General features: G+C 33.0%; 1 protein-coding gene across 1 annotated transcript in view; it reads left to right on the top strand.

Moving 5' to 3' along the window:
- The first annotated feature begins 18 nt into the window (after positions 1 to 18).
- LOC135133968 (uncharacterized) overlaps positions 19 to 16,569 on the top strand; it is a 30,427-nt gene continuing 13,876 nt past the window's right edge. Inside the window, exons 1-2 of the mRNA XM_064062534.1 lie at positions 19 to 37; positions 6,809 to 7,018. Coding sequence (XP_063918604.1) covers positions 6,809 to 7,018 — 210 coding nt within the window. The 5' untranslated portion in view covers positions 19 to 37. The remainder of the gene's footprint in view (positions 38 to 6,808; positions 7,019 to 16,569) is intronic.

A 16,569-nucleotide genomic window follows, 5' to 3' on the forward strand; every position in this document is an offset into this window, starting at 1 on the left:
TGTTTAATAAAACACCGGGGAAAGTGATGGATTTGAGGTAAGTATCGAGAGCAGGTGTGAGTTTTTTGTTTCTGGTGAAAAAGCTAGAAAGCATCTCTTGGAAATGGATATATGAGCGGGCAGTTTTAGAGGTTTGTAAACTTGTTTTTATTACCGGTAATATTCCAAATATTTTAACCTTCCACCTGAATCAGACTCATTAACAGTTACGTAAGAGAGAGCACCACATAAGGATAACATTAAATGGTGTTTTCGCAAAAACAGCAAACACAGCTTTATAAAAGCAATAACAAATTTAAAAAATGGTGGATAATTAAAATTGTAAACACCCACAACTGTCTGTTGTGCGTTCCACTTTCAGTTTGCATTAATTTAATGATGATAGGGTGTAACGATTCTAATTTATGTATTCAACCCCCCCCCCCCCCCTTGACGTCATAGTAAAATTTATTAAATACATAAATGTAAACATGAGCAACGCGTTGCAACTTCGCGCATATTTTTTTTTAAGTTCTGTACACAGCATGTAAAAAAATAATTATTATTTATCGATTAAATCTAAAATTACCATTTTTACTTCCCGAACGTAAGCGAAGGAAGTATTGTAATCGAGTCATGACCCCTAGAGTACGACCAAATAGGTTTCCCTTTTCCGTCTGTCTGTCTGCCGTCACTGATTTTTATTAGACAGACGAAACTTCAAAATTGTACATACTTAGTAAATGAGTTTTCAATTGCATGAAATAACATGTACTTTATGATTAGGTACGTATTGAGTTTTTACCCGAAAGTTCCAGATTTTTGGAGAAAAAAATCAAAATATATTTACTTATCCCCTCCAAAAAATTAGTAACGTTATCTCAAAATTTTGCCGAATAAATCCTATCTAAAATGTGCAAAATATAATGAGTTTTTACTTGTGATTCATGATTGCATTCATATTTTTTATTGATCAAATTAAGAACGAGTCACCCCATTTTCCCGAAAATGTGAAAATACAAACGTCTTTATTTAATAAGAATTATAATAATGATATTCAGAACATTTTGTCGATTGTATCTTACTACTTAAAAGTTTTGATCCTCTGTTTTGAGGGAACGAACTCATTCAAATGAAACTAATTTCTACGTGACGTTCTTTCGATGTATAAACATAAACACTTTCAAGTTGTTTTTCTTATCGAGGATAACTTAAAAACGTACAGAAATGGAGTCCGTCGGGCAATTTGGTACTTTTATATTTCCTCGATATTTCATAACCCCTAGGCAAGGCCGTAGTTGGGGAGGCTAGGGGATGCTGAGCTAAACAAGTTATAATTAACCAAATGTGAATTACAACATCGAAAATCAAAATAAAATGTAGTGTTTTATTCAATAAGCGGAAGTCAGAGCAATAAAATAGTCTGGACCGTCGGCATTGTGATCCGGTTATTGCAATTCGTAGAAAAATCTTTAGTTTAGTTTCTGTGTATGCTCACGAATATAGGTTGATAAGTGTTATCGCTATTTCTCTAAAATTATGATTTATGAGTACCATACATGATTTTCAGGTCAGTCTTCAGTCGCACCTCTGTTATTACATATGGCAGACGTGATTAAATTGTTTCGTTATTTTACCGATTATAATTATAAATCACTATTCAAGAATAACAATAAAACAATACTTTTATTATTAGTATTACAATGCCTCTCTGCAAACTGATATATGCGTCCTTGCAAAAATGTAGATGACATCAACACAAAATTTTATAATAGAAAAACTCACTTGTAACAAACGATTAGCACGTTTCTTTACCTTTATTCAAACATTAAATACATATTTTTATTCTAGCTTATAATGGTTGCTATAAAAACAATAAAATTCACAAAATCAATTCTTTTAATTTTTCCAAAGAGCTGGATTTGACAAGGTGTACTTTATGGGCCAGGGAAGTTCAGTCGAAGTAATTTTCGACCAATTTTTTTAAAGCTTGTCATCTGAATGAGAAATCTACGCTTATTATTTTATTTATGAATTCTAATACTCTGTCTGTGAGGTGTTTTGTTTTGGTTCTACTACGCATATTTGAAAGTAATTTCACTGATTAAATTGTAAGCACTCCTTTGCAAAAACCTGTAAACACATATATATGTTAAATTAACGTTCATTGTTGTTCCTTATTGTGAAGGTGAAAGTGAAGAAGTATTGCCAATTATTCTTGAATCGGGCTGGTTATGAAACTACGAGGACTGAAACGATGAAATAAAAATCACTTCTAGTTGTATTTGGTCTGAAGTTAACAATAATTCTATTAATCATTTGTAAAATTATGATGTTTTACTTCCCGAGCGTAAGCAAAGGAAGTATTGTAATCGAATCCGTCGGCCGACTCTCTACTTCTACGTTTTCTCGGCCTTTAATGACCCCTAGAGGACGAAGAACTAGGTCTCCCGTTTCCGTCTGTCTGTCCGTCTGTCTGCCGTGCCGCATTTTTATTAGACTATGATAATCTCCGAAAGTACAGGACCGATTGTTGCGAAATTTTGTATTTATATTAGGAATATCGTGTAGATGGTAAAACGCTAACCAAAATTTTCACTAATGCGATGACGTCAGTTCAAAATTGTACATAGTAAATGGGTTTTAAATTGTATAAAATAACATAGTCCTACACATGTAGTTTATGACTCCGAATTGAGTTTTTACCCGAAATGTCCAGATTTTTGAAAAAAAAAAAAATCAAAATTATGAAACAATATTTTGCAATTTAATTTTAAATCTGCAAAACCGAATGCTTTGAAATCTTGCAGATAGTTTACAGTTATGACAAGCACGATCAATTTTTAATCAAAATAAATTTACTCATCCCCCCTAAAAAATTCATGACGTCACCTCAAAATTTTGCTGAATAAATCCTGTCTAAAATGTACAAAATATGATGAGTCTGTACTTGTGACATATCACTCCATTCATATTTTTTGAATTTGCATATACAGGGTGACTCAAAAAAATTAATGAAAGTGAGAATTTATTTTATTGATTTAATCAGGAACTACAAAACCGAATGCTTTGAAATGTTGGAGATGTTTTAAATTTATCATAAGCATGGTAAAATTTTGATTGAAATGTATTTGCGCATCCCCCCTAAATATTTGATGACGCCACCGCAAAATTTTGCTGAAAAAATGTTTAAATGTGTAAAGAATGATGAGTCTATTCTTGTGATTTATCACTGCATTAATATTTTTTAGATTTGCTTATACAGGGTGTCTGAAAAAAAAAATAATGACTGAGTCAATTAATTTTATTGATTAAATCAAGAATTACAAAAATGTAATACAAAAAAAGACATAATAGGCTTGCAGTCGTCACGTTCCCGAGAGCGAGGGAAGTACTGTCTAAACTCTTTAGACCAATTTTTTTCAATATGTAAAACCTTCTCAGGGGACCAAATGTCTTTTTTTAAGAATATGAAACATTTTCGGGGATCCCAAATGTCTTTTTTAAAAATGACAAACCTTTTTCGGGGGTCCCAACTGTCTTTTTTAAAAATGTAAAACCTTCTCGGGAGCCCCAAATACATTTTTTTAAGAATGTGGAACCTTTTCGGGGGTCCCAATTATTTTTTTAAAGTGTAAAACCTTCTCGGGGGCCCCAAATGTTTTTTTTTAGAATGTGAAACCCTCTTGGGGGTCCTAACTGTGTTTTTTAAAAATATAAAACCTTCTTGGGGGCGCCACATGGCTTTTTTAAGAATGTGAAACCTTCTCGGGGGTCCCAAATGTATATTTTTAAGAATGTGAAACCTTCTCGCGAGCCCCAAATGATTTTTTTAAGAATGTGACCCTCTTGGGGGACCCAACTGTCTTGTTTTCAATATGTAAAACCTTCTCGGGGTACCAAATGTCTTTTTTTAAGAATATGAAACATTTTCGGGGATCCGAAATGTCTTTTTTATTAATGAAAAACCTTATCAAGGGCCCAAATGCCTTTTGTTTAATGTGAAACCTTTTCGGGGGTCCCAACTGTCTTTTTTAAAAATGTAAAACCTTCTCGGGGGCCCCAAATGCATTTTTTTAAGAATGTGGAACCTTCTCGGGGGTCCCAATTGTTTTTGTAAAATGTAAAACCTTCTCGGGGGCCCCAAATGTTTTTTTTTTTTTAGAATGTGAAACCCTCTTGGGGGGTCCTAACTGTGTTTTTTAAAAGTGTAAAACCTTCTCGGGGGCCCAAATGTCTTTTTTTAATGTGAAATCTTTTCGGGGGTCCCAACTGTCTTTTTTAAAAATGTAAAATCTTCTCGGGGGCGCCACATGGCTTTTTTAAGATTGTGAAACCTTCTCGGGGGTCCCAACTGTCTTTTTTTAAGAATGTGAAACCTTCTCCGGATTCCCAATGTCTTTTTTTAAGAATGTGAAATCTTCTCAGGGGTCCCAACTGTCCTTTTTTAAAGAAGGCGAAACCTTCTCGGGGGAACCCTTTTTTTCTTAAGAATATTAAATCTTCTCGGGGCTACCAACTGTCTTTTTTTCTATTACCCTGTGACTAGTACCTTCTATATTGTTTTTACTCCATAGAAGTTATCACGAAAAAGTAAAATTTCGCAAAATCAAATTTTAATAGTTTTGCAACGAAGCAGTGTTTGTTGAACTGTACTTCAGAAGCTAGGGAAGTTCTGTGGAAATAACTTTCGACCAATTTTTTCACTGTGTGTAAATTTTTAACCCAGTACGCAGTCTTCAAAAATAAAAATTATCGAAATATCTGGAAGCAATTTAGACTAGTACTACATTTATTAGATCATTCGAATAGTTAAATGGAAAACAGTTATTTACAGGCAAAAAAAACTAAAACTACATTTTCTGTCCTATCTAATCTAAATAAATTTCGTTTTATGTGACTGAAATGTAATGAACACGCCAACATTGACTCGTCATTTGTTTTTATTTTAGATTGTAATTTCATTTCCATTTTGGTTGAGGTCATAAATATCGATATAATAAATTTAAAATTTTATCACAAATGTGAGTTTTACTTTTCCTTGCGAATGAGACATAAAAATGTTTGACCGGTTAGGATTACCCAAATTAAATTTACTGTCGACCACCTCGAAGGCACATCGTATCTCGTATCAACCGTTTTTTTACGTTCGCCAAGCAATTTCACTTATTACAGTTTAACAATGAAATTATTGCACATCGACTCGTTTATTACATTTTTATTACTTTTCTTGATAACTTTGCATTTTATCGTATTCGCACTCTCCCATCAGTTGGGATGAGTGAAAATTATTTGGCGCATATTCTGAGTTTTATAATCCTATAAAGTTCTGAGTGCATAACCAAACAAAAACAACACAGGTGATGAAAATCTGATAAAACAAATTTGAAACTGTTGGCTGACATTTTCAAAATATGATGCTACCAACACTTTTCATAAAAAATAAAGGATCTATTATACCATTTTTGAGATTTTTTGGGTCATAGGATTATTATTATTCTTATAGAGGGAATTCTGTAATTACTGCCGCAACAAATTTTTCACACTCATATTATCCTGGGGCATTAATAAGAATGAATAAAACGAGTGAAGGAAGTGACTTACTTTACTGTTGCTCTAATTACATTTGATATTACGTGCGATAATTAAGCATAATGTTTATCTAGTTATGATTTTTTGAATAAACTTATATCCTGCTACTTATTTTCTACCTGAATATGTGCACTTTATACAACTTTAAACGAGAGCGGGTAACCTAAGCACGTGGTTGCAACGAAACATAAAGAAATACTTTCACTGCTTTCCCATCTTTCCCTTATGCTGCCCGCCGAGTTTATATATTTATCTCAAGAATCACTTAGTTTAAGTTATTCTTGATTTACCAAGTGTGCTAAGTGTACAAACTGTGTAAGTTTAAAGGTAAAAATCTTTATTATATTGACGTTCTTCTTCTTTTATTTAGCTCAAATTAAAATTAAAAATAAAGTGTCCATCTCTATTCACAAATGTCAAAATTTTTGTAAAAACAACAAACTCTAAAAGTTGTTCATACTTTTTATAAAAACAATACTAAGAATTCAAATATAGTTCCAGTAGGATTTAAAATAGCTTGTGCAAAATTGGCGGGAATTACACCTTGTCTGTTAAACATTTCTGAATAAACAGTTTTAATGGACACTAAAATAATAATAACCAGACAATTTTAATCGTCTACTTATTGACTAATTAGTGTTGTTTTGAAATAACATCTCTTGTTTGTACAAAATAATTTTCCATTTGAAGAGAAGTTGCACAGAGATCAATCTTCGAATTTTTTTGTACTTACGCGTTTTTTATTTCTTTGTATTTTTACAATTTTCTTTCATTTGTATAAAAATAAAGCGCACGCAAGCGAGAGAATAAAATCTTATTGATTTCCATGAACTGCGAAATCGAAAGGAATACACATAAATCAATTGTCTACCGTGAGGAGTGTCGTTAAAAATGTAATAAGAACGAGACTATAAGAATGTGGACTTTCGCACTCTACAGGAAAGCGGCCCTAGGCTTTTAGCAAAACAAGTTTGTGGTATTCCCCCTGTAATCGTGTATCGGAAACGGACTCCCAAGTGTGTAACACTGTAACGCCAATCCAAGAAAAATTGAAATTGTTGTAATAGTAATAGTCACTTTCCCGCATCACAAATTGCGCTTTATTTTTTTACTCTCGTGCAGCTTATTTCTTGCGTGTAGACAATAATTAAACTTTCATTGCAATTTTATTTTTTTCCGTTTTAATTGATTGGAATTGATTTCCTCTGTAATTATACTGAAGTAACTACTTTTCCAGATGGGTTACCTCTCCCACACTTTTATTCTTCTGGGTCTGATCGGTCTCTCCAAAGCTCATGGTTTTATCAAACTGGTTATTTTGGCAGCTTTAGGTTTGGCGGGCTTGTGGATGGTTCACACTTTAGCCCAGGATTATGGGAACATATCTGGCCATGGGGGAGGCGGCGGCGGTGGAGGCGGAAAAGCATTTGAAAAGCGGTCTATTGATGTAAGCGTCTCAGTGTTTACCATATATTTACATATTTTACGATATTTTGTGACTAGAGGTAGTTACGTGACTCGCAAAAAAATCAGCTACTATTAAGGAAAATCCGGAGGTTGTTAACCTGGAATTTAAATTATAATTATTTCTATAAATCGCGACGAGTGTTTAATACTAAACCGGCTTTATAATTTGTACTCCATTAAAAGTGATCCATAAAACGTTAGGATTTTTAATAGCGAGAATCATAAAAAAAACTTTCGTGAAAGTTTGAGTCATATTTCAAGACTATGTTATCATCGTCATATCTGGAAACTCTCGTTTTTTATTAGCATAGTATATATGCGTAACAGGAGAACCTGTTCTTGTCTGCAGAAAATATATCTAATAGTATGGGCTCGTTTTAGCTTTGGGTTTCGTCTATTTGATTTCTGTTTAAGTGTGCGTGTTTTAGCTGGGATTAACAGCAAAAAACAACCGTTTTATAGCTTCAAATTTTGTTGCTACATGTGAATTTAGTGTTGATTAAAGAGTAGATCAGTGGCCACAAACTAAATTTAATATTTATGTGTATCAGAGTGTTTCATCTCCGTAGCATTATCATTCTGAAAATCTGTCACATATTACTTCTTCTTAACTTTAAAATTTGGACTACCAAAGTTTTCAGCTTATCTCAGGAATTACACATCAGCTTTCTTTGAAAGTTTGCTGTGAAAATTTCGTCGCAGAACGTTAATAAAAATTCATTTATTCACCTCGTTTTTAACATTAATGTGTATGCGCCGACATGCGGTATTTCTTGTGCTTTAAATGCGAGGGATGTTCTCTGTAACTGATTTTAAGAATCTTTAAATTTCACCGTAATTTCTAAATATCTCTCATTTTATAATCAGATTCAGCATTAGGAGTCATTTAATACATACTTTTATGTAATTACCTATTCATGCTGGCTCAATAGAACTCAATTAGGGCTACAATTTGTAATCATTTTCAAATGTACAAGATCTACCATTTAATATATAGTGAAGTAAAAATTTTAAACGTAATCGCTATAGTTTTACAGAAGTTTCTTTATGAAAAAACGGAAACAAAATAGTATAAAGGTTTTTTGAGCAATAGTTTTCAGAAAAATATTTATACTTCAAAATTCGCTCCACTACTTTTAAAGATGGAGGTTTGAAGTTGTACCAAAAACTTTTTAGTTATTTATCTTACTTTACCATATTTTATGTGCATATAAACGACCGAACAAATTTTAAGTTGCTTTCTACCTGGTCATTACAGTTGCAAATTGTTAGTTTCCTCGTGTTTTTTAAATGGGATATCCTATATTTTACAAGGTTTTAAAACTGGTTTCCCAGTAAGCTTTCTTTTAATACATACTAGGTTTAACAGATGTTTCATTTCAATAATATCGAAAAACTGAGTAACAATTTGATTTGCATATAGATTCTTATACATATAAAAGGCAAAGTTCATTAATAATAATAATAAGTTTATTTGTCGGAGATTTTCTACAAAACAAAACATTTGTACCGAACGGGAAGAAAATGTACATTATCTATTTCGAAGAATGGAAAACGGCAGGATCGGGAAATTAGGCGATCCGCAAAATAGGTTAAAAATACGGGGTGTCAGGAAATTGGCGGATTAACTCGCCGCTACGCTTTTAACAATCAACTGGTGAATCTGCGAAAAATAGTAAAAAAAATCCTCACATTTTGGTGGAGTTATGATGATTTTAAAATTGGTTCTTTTGCTATGTTTAACAACTAAACAACATATTCAATATCACAATAACTAGTAATAAAACTTTTAGTTAATATTTATGTCGCCCATGCCATGTTTAATTACTAGAGAGCGGATTTATAAGCACAAAAAAATTAAGAATAAGCGCTTAAATAAGCACATTTTCAATAAAAAAGTTTTATTTTAAGCAAAAAAGCATTAAATAAGCATAACACTTTCATTAAAAAAGTTTTATTTTAAGCAAAAAAGCATTAAAAACATAATCATATTACAAATCAAAGAACACTTCTTAGAACTTTGGATAAAATATTATTACAATAATCCTAAACTTTATATTTTACACACGTATTTCAGTTTTCTTTAAAACAATTTATGATTGTAAGATGTTCCAAGTTGTCCACTGTAAAATTTTTTCGCCGATCATTTAAAATGTGTTTAAAATTGGAGAATGTGCGTTCAACATCCACACTCGTTGTTGGCGCAAATTTGAATTTTGCAACTAATGTTGAATCTAACTCCAAATTTTCCACCTTCTGGCCTTGTAAAACACGAGCAACGTCGGAAAGAACACCGAAACCTGCATTTTTATTTAACACATCGTCAAGTTTTTGAGATACTCTAGTACCAATAGCACCCCTTACTGCGTTTGCTTGTTGTTTAAATTTTTTCACTAAGTTTATGGCATCTACAAACAACATGTTGGGTTTTTCTAACTTTTCTATTACCTCACATACGAATTGATAATTGCTTCTTAGAAAAGCTAGATTTTGTCGCAAATCTTTGTTTTCTAAAATATTTATGCAATCTTTAATCGATTGAGAAGAATCTTCGCTAAACTCCGTAACTACTTCCTCAAATTCTTTGATATATTTGTCATAATAAAATGTGGCCTGTAACCATGTTCCCCACCTCGTTATAATCGGCTCTGGGGGTAATGGTATGTTTGGAAATTTTTCCTTAAAATGTTGCACTCTTAGTGGGGTTTTAACAAAAATCTTTTTACCATTTGCCACTAATTTATTAACAGTAGGAAACTGCAAATGTATTGCTTCAGCCACTCTGTTTAAACCGTGGGCAATGCAAGTAGGGTGAATTAAATTGGGGTACAATATTTTTAGATTATTCCCTGCTTTCAACATATAACGAGCTGCATCCGAGATCATCAATAAAATTTTATTCGCCGGTACGGCATTTAGCAAAAATAGTGACGTAAGACTGTCATTTACAAATCTGGTAATCGTATTGCCATTTGTTTCATCTAACATTTTCAAACTTACTACATAGCCTCGACTAGGGAAATTTTCATTTAAGATTCCAACAATTAAAGTTGCCACGTATCTTCCACAACTATCGGTTGTTTCATCGACAGCGAACCATAAATAATTATCTCCAATGCGATGTTTAATTTCGTTGTAAACTTGCTGAAACACTGGGCCTACATAATTTTTTCGGAGAGTACTTTCAACCGGAATAGGTCGATTGCAGTGTTTTTCAAGGAATTCTTGAAGAGGTCCTTTCTCTAATTTTTTTAAAGGTATATTGGACTGGATCATCATTTTACATAAATCGAAATTAAACTGAAACTGCTCATCTTTTGTGGAAGTAGATGCAACAGATTCATGTATGGTCTGCTGTTTAATTTTAGAAACTTCAAACATTTTCTTCCTTTCTGCATGAAGAGTCGTTCTGACATGTTGCGTCACGTTATATTTTTTATCACTTTGAATCTAAAACAACGTACATATACAGGATTAACAAAGGAAAATAGATAAAAAAAAAATTAGTGGGCTTACGGTTTTCACACAAGCTCTGCAGAATATTTTGTTGTTTTCTAATTTTAATTCTGGAAAATCCCTTATCCACTCATCCGGCGTCGATTTTACTTTCGGCATTCTTTTAAAATATTAGTAATATTACCAAAAAGAACTCAACATGTAACAAGGGAGAACCACGTATAACACTGTAGTATGTACGACAGATACGATAGACTGATGGTTGTGAAATAAACGGTTCATTTACTTAAAAGTTTCCATTAGAAAAATTTTAAGGTAGGTAGTTGGATACAATAATCCTTTTTTCTAGAAAATCTTCAACGGTTTTGCCGCAAAATGCCGAAAAAGAACATCTAGTTAAAAGCTTTAATTTATTATCAACGGAAGTAAGGATTTAAAGTCATAAAATCTATGGAGTATTTTTCCAATCCTGTAATAAAATTTTATTACCCAAACGACCGGAACCTATTCACAGAAAGGGTCTTGAGTAAGTGTATTTCAATGGTCAAGTCTAGGTAAAATGCATACGATACGATACGGCTAACTAACAAGTATTTGTCATCCCGACAAGGCCGGCATTTGAACAAAATATGCATTAAAACTCATATTCGTCGAAAAAAGCATTAAATAAGCATATAAGTTTTAATATGCATAAAATTGAAAAAAAAGCAAATAAGCATAAAAAAAATGTGTCAAATGACTCCAAATTGTATCATAGTTAGGGGAGACCTGTCCAAAACCGTATACTGGGGTAAAACCGTATAGTGCCCTTAGAACTGCTGGTTGTTTGAATTTGCCGCTCAAACTTCTGTCAATGGGATCTACCAATGAGAGCCATTTGTCGACAAAAACTTGTTAATGCTGCCACGCTCGTTACAAAATTAAATATATTTAATGATTTTCGGGTGCTGTAATCTAATTATTAACTAAATAACCACTGCAAGTGTATACTGTTAACGGAATTCAATGTAAGTACGTAATTTACGATGTCATTGTATGTTTTTCTACTATTATTTTCAGTGTTTGTCTTAACCGATTTTTTTTTGTGTTTGTTGTGGTGAGCAAAATGTTCATTTGAGGTTACCTTGGGGCAGAACCGTACGGGGTAAAATCGTATGAGCTTCTAAGTAATTCGCAGTCGAAAATTAATAAACCAAAGTTGAATCTGTCAGAAACCAAGAAAAAAAAATTGGTCTAAAGAGTTTCGACAGTACTTCCCTCGCTGTCGGAAACGTGACGACTGCATGCCTATTATGTTTTTTTTTTCGCAGTGGATTTCAAAGAATTCGGTTTTGTTGTTTCTGAGTAAATCAGTAAAATAAATTTACGCATTCATTAATTTTTTTGAGTCACCCTGTATATGCAAATCCAAAAAATATGACTGGAGTGATAGATCACAAGTACAGACTCATCATATTTTGTACATTTTAGATATGATTTATTCGGCAAACTTTCGAGCTGACGTCATCAATTTTTTGGAGGGGATAAGCAAATGTATTTTGACTAAACATTTATTATGCTCTTTATAACCTTAAAACATCTGCAAGATTTCAAAGCATTCGGTTTTGCAGTTCATGATTAAATCAAAAAAATAAATTTACGCATTCATTAATTTTTTTGAGTCACCCTGTATATGCAAATCCAAAAAATATGAATGGAGTGATAAATTACAAGTACAGACTCATCATATTTTGTACAGTTTAGATAAGATTTATTCGGCAAACTTTCGAGCTGACGTCATCAATTTTTTGGAGGGGATAAGCAAATATATTTTGACTAAACATTTATTATGCTCTTTATAACGTTAAAACATCTGCAAGATTTCAAAGCATTCGGTTTTGTAGTTTCTGAGTAAATCAGTAAAATAAATTTACGCATTCATTAATATTTTTGAGTCACCCTGTATATGCAAATCCAAAAAATATGAATGAAGTGATAGATCACAAGTACAGACTCATCATATTTTGTACATTTTAGATATGATTTATTCGGCAAACTTTCGAGCTGACGTCATCAATTTTTTGGAGGGGATAAGCAAATGTATTTTGACTAAACATTTATTATGCTCTTTATAACCTTAAAACATCTGCAAGATTTCAAAGCATTCGGTTTTGCAGTTCATGATTAAATCAAAAAAATAAATTTACGCATTCATTAATTTTTTTGAGTCACCCTGTATATGCAAATCCAAAAAATATGAATGGAGTGATAAATTACAAGTACAGACTCATCATATTTTGTACAGTTTAGATAAGATTTATTCGGCAAACTTTCGAGCTGACGTCATCAATTTTTTGGAGGGGATAAGCAAATATATTTTGACTAAACATTTATTATGCTCTTTATAACGTTAAAACATCTGCAAGATTTCAAAGCATTCGGTTTTGTAGTTTCTGAGTAAATCAGTAAAATAAATTTACGCATTCATTAATATTTTTGAGTCACCCTGTATATGCAAATCCAAAAAATATGAATGAAGTGATAGATCACAAGTACAGACTCATCATATTTTGTACATTTTAGATATGATTTATTCGGCAAACTTTCGAGCTGACGTCATCAATTTTTTGGAGGGGATAAGCAAATGTATTTTGACTAAACATTTATTATGCTCTTTATAACCTTAAAACATCTGCAAGATTTCAAAGCATTCGGTTTTGCAGTTCATGATTAAATCAAAAAAATAAATTTACGCATTCATTAATTTTTTTGAGTCACCCTGTATATGCAAATCCAAAAAATATGAATGGAGTGATAAATTACAAGTACAGACTCATCATATTTTGTACAGTTTAGATAAGATTTATTCGGCAAACTTTCGAGCTGACGTCATCAATTTTTTGGAGGGGATAAGCAAATATATTTTGACTAAACATTTATTATGCTCTTTATAACGTTAAAACATCTGCAAGATTTCAAAGCATTCGGTTTTGTAGTTTCTGAGTAAATCAGTAAAATAAATTTACGCATTCATTAATATTTTTGAGTCACCCTGTATATGCAAATCCAAAAAATATGAATGAAGTGATAGATCACAAGTACAAACTCATCATATTTTGTACATTTTAGATATGATTTATTCCACAAACTTTTGAGCTGACGTCATCAAGTTTTTGGAGGGGATAAGCAAATATTTTTTGACTAAAGATTTATGATGCTCTTTATAGCCTTAAAACATCTGCAACATTTCAAAGCATTCTGGTTAGCAGATTAAAAATTAAATTTCAAAATGTTGTTTTATAATTTTGATTTTTTTTCCAAAAATCTGGACGTTTCGGGTGAAAAGTCAATTCGGAGTTGTAAACTACATGTGTAGGACTATGTTATTTTATACAATTGAAAACCCATTTACTATGTACAATTTTGAAGTGACGTCATCGCATTAGTGGTGGGGATGATTAGACAAATTTTGGTTAGCGTTTTACCATCTACATGATATTCTTAATATAAGTACAAAATTTCACAACAATTGGTCGGGTACTTTCGGAGATTATCTGTCTAATAAAAATCCGGGGCGGCAGACGGACAGACGGACAGACGGACAGACGGACAGACGGACAGACGGACAGACAGACGGAAATGGGAGACCTATTTCTTCGTCTTCTAGGGGTCATGAAAGATCGAGAAAACGTAAAAGTAGAGAGTCGGCCGACGGACTCGATTACAATACTTCCTTTGCTTACGCTCGGGAAGTAAAAAGGATAAAGTAGAAAGTAAAACTGGAGATAGTAAAGATCTTTGCCTGTACTGTCTTGAAAAATATGGTCAAAGTCGCATGGATGAGGGTTGGGTACAGTGTATTTCCTGTAATGGTTGGGGCCATGAAAGTTGTACAGGTTACGATTCCGATGATCTTGATGATTTTTTGTGCACTAAATGTTTGGTGTGAATGTTGGGGCAACATCGTATATTGTGTACGGTTTTGGACAGTACACGGGGTAAAACCGTAATTAGAAGTGTTTTTGTTTTAATATTTTTATTTCGTAGATAAGTTACATCTTTCGATTTTTGTTCTTACAATTATGTACCTGATAAGACTGGTCAATAAAAATGTTGATTTGACAATTTTATTGTGTATTATTACAGAGATATATACATTTCCGCTTAGCTATACGGTTTTGGACAGGTCTCCCCTACTGTTAGAGCCTCTGGCGGGGACCTGTTTCACCCCTCCCCACCCGTAAGGGTGGGAGCCAGAGCCCCCCCACCTTGGAACACAGGGTAGCATTCATTCTTAATTCTTAACTCATTCATACACATTCAATTCACAATTCTCAATTCGTAACTAACATTCAACTATCTCGACCGCACGGTCACATAATATTCTATTCTTATTATTCTTATTTATCATAACACTTGTCACTAGCAATATACATTTATCTTACTGTTCGCTGGTCTTTATTCATTTATACAAACTTCGACATGGTCCTTCGAGCCGGATTAGCGACAGAATAACAGTGGTAGTGATAAGTGTAATTCTCAACATATCATTCATCGGCTGGAATTCAGCAAAGTAGTTATCAAAACATCACCCAGAAATCATCCGCGCAGTGTTCAGCTATCGGTGACGACCGCGAGTGCTGTGCAAAATCCTCAAGTATCATTCAGCGTCAGCCAAGATAATTCTATCCAGGAATCCAGGATTCCAGGTAAGCTTTAATTCTGTTTGGTTGGTGTAATACATTATTCTCGTACTCAAGATGGTGGTAATCCAAGACAATACTTTTGTTAAATTTTCAATTCTTCTCAGCGAAATAGATTCACATTCTAATTTTATATCAAATGTTGCAAATCATCAAAAAAGAGGCCACTTAAAGCGTCGATATGAAGACGTACAGCGAATTTATTCAGAATTACAAATGCTGGTAGTTCAGCAAAAATCCGAAACAATGGTAGTCCCGAATGACACGAGTAACACGGAAACGATCAAGCCTATAATTTATAATATTCGAGACGTGCTAAATTATATTCAAAAAATATCCGAATTATATAATGTTCTCATTGAAAAAACTAATCCATTGTGTACTTTCTCGAATTCATGTAAGATAAACACTAACGTACCAACCACGGATCTGGAAAAAACTTGTCAAAATTTAAAGCCTTTAAAGGTACACAAATTAAGAAATGGAGAACCCATCAAAATTCACAAAACCCATTTCAATGCTCTACGTAAATTGAGGTTCACTATTGGTAAAAAATCCCCTCTTGATTCCGTTATTTCAAAAACTCCTAGTATAATATCAAATCGTTCAAAATTTCCAAATTCAACACCGAATGAAGATAAAAATCATCCTGTTAATGATTGTTACAAGTCCGAAGGCGTATCTCAAATTAATTTAGATAAAACTTCTAATGCAGAGTCATCTACCGCACTAGACAAAGTAAAAAGTCTTACAGTTAATTCGAAAAACTGTGACTTATTGTTAGTTTGTAATCAATTTAAATGTAGATCGCAATGTTTATGTAAATCCGTAGACTCGAATATTAAAGACAATACGTCAAACGTAGTAAGTAATACTCGACAAGAAAAAACATTCTGAAAATGCCATACCCAAAATAATAAGTCATTTTAGTAAAAACCCACCGGTGCTTCAAAATACGGCGCTGGGGTTGATTCTTAGCGGCAATTTTGCGTATTTAAAAAACAATACTTCCCATCATCACAAAATTAGTTCAGCCCAAATTATTTCTCGGTTTTTGGAAGTTGAAACCGTCAAAACCGGAAGCAGGTCATTAAGCAAAGGGTTTAAAAGCGATCTTTGTGCAACCCCTTTTCAGTATACTACCACAGGCCATTCACCCGATGGCTATTTCATGGTCAAACACCCCTTTTCGAAAAATCAGCCGCAATTAGAGAATTTTGCAGAAATGCACCCAAACTGGCTATTATCAGTCGAGAAAAGGTTGGGCCATTCCACAGTCCCTTATTTCGAAAATCTACCTAAATTAGGAAATTCCCCAGAACTCGCTCTCCAACTATTATTGTTAGCAGAGGGACGTGATCATAAACATAACGAGGGTTTTATTGTCTCTCAA

The sequence above is a fragment of the Zophobas morio genome, unplaced genomic scaffold (assembly GCF_036711695.1).
Source record: "Zophobas morio isolate AGI-343-1 ecotype UQ-CSIRO unplaced genomic scaffold, CSIRO_AGI_Zmor_V1 ptg000023l, whole genome shotgun sequence".
In the NCBI taxonomy this organism is placed as follows: domain Eukaryota; kingdom Metazoa; phylum Arthropoda; class Insecta; order Coleoptera; family Tenebrionidae; genus Zophobas; species Zophobas morio.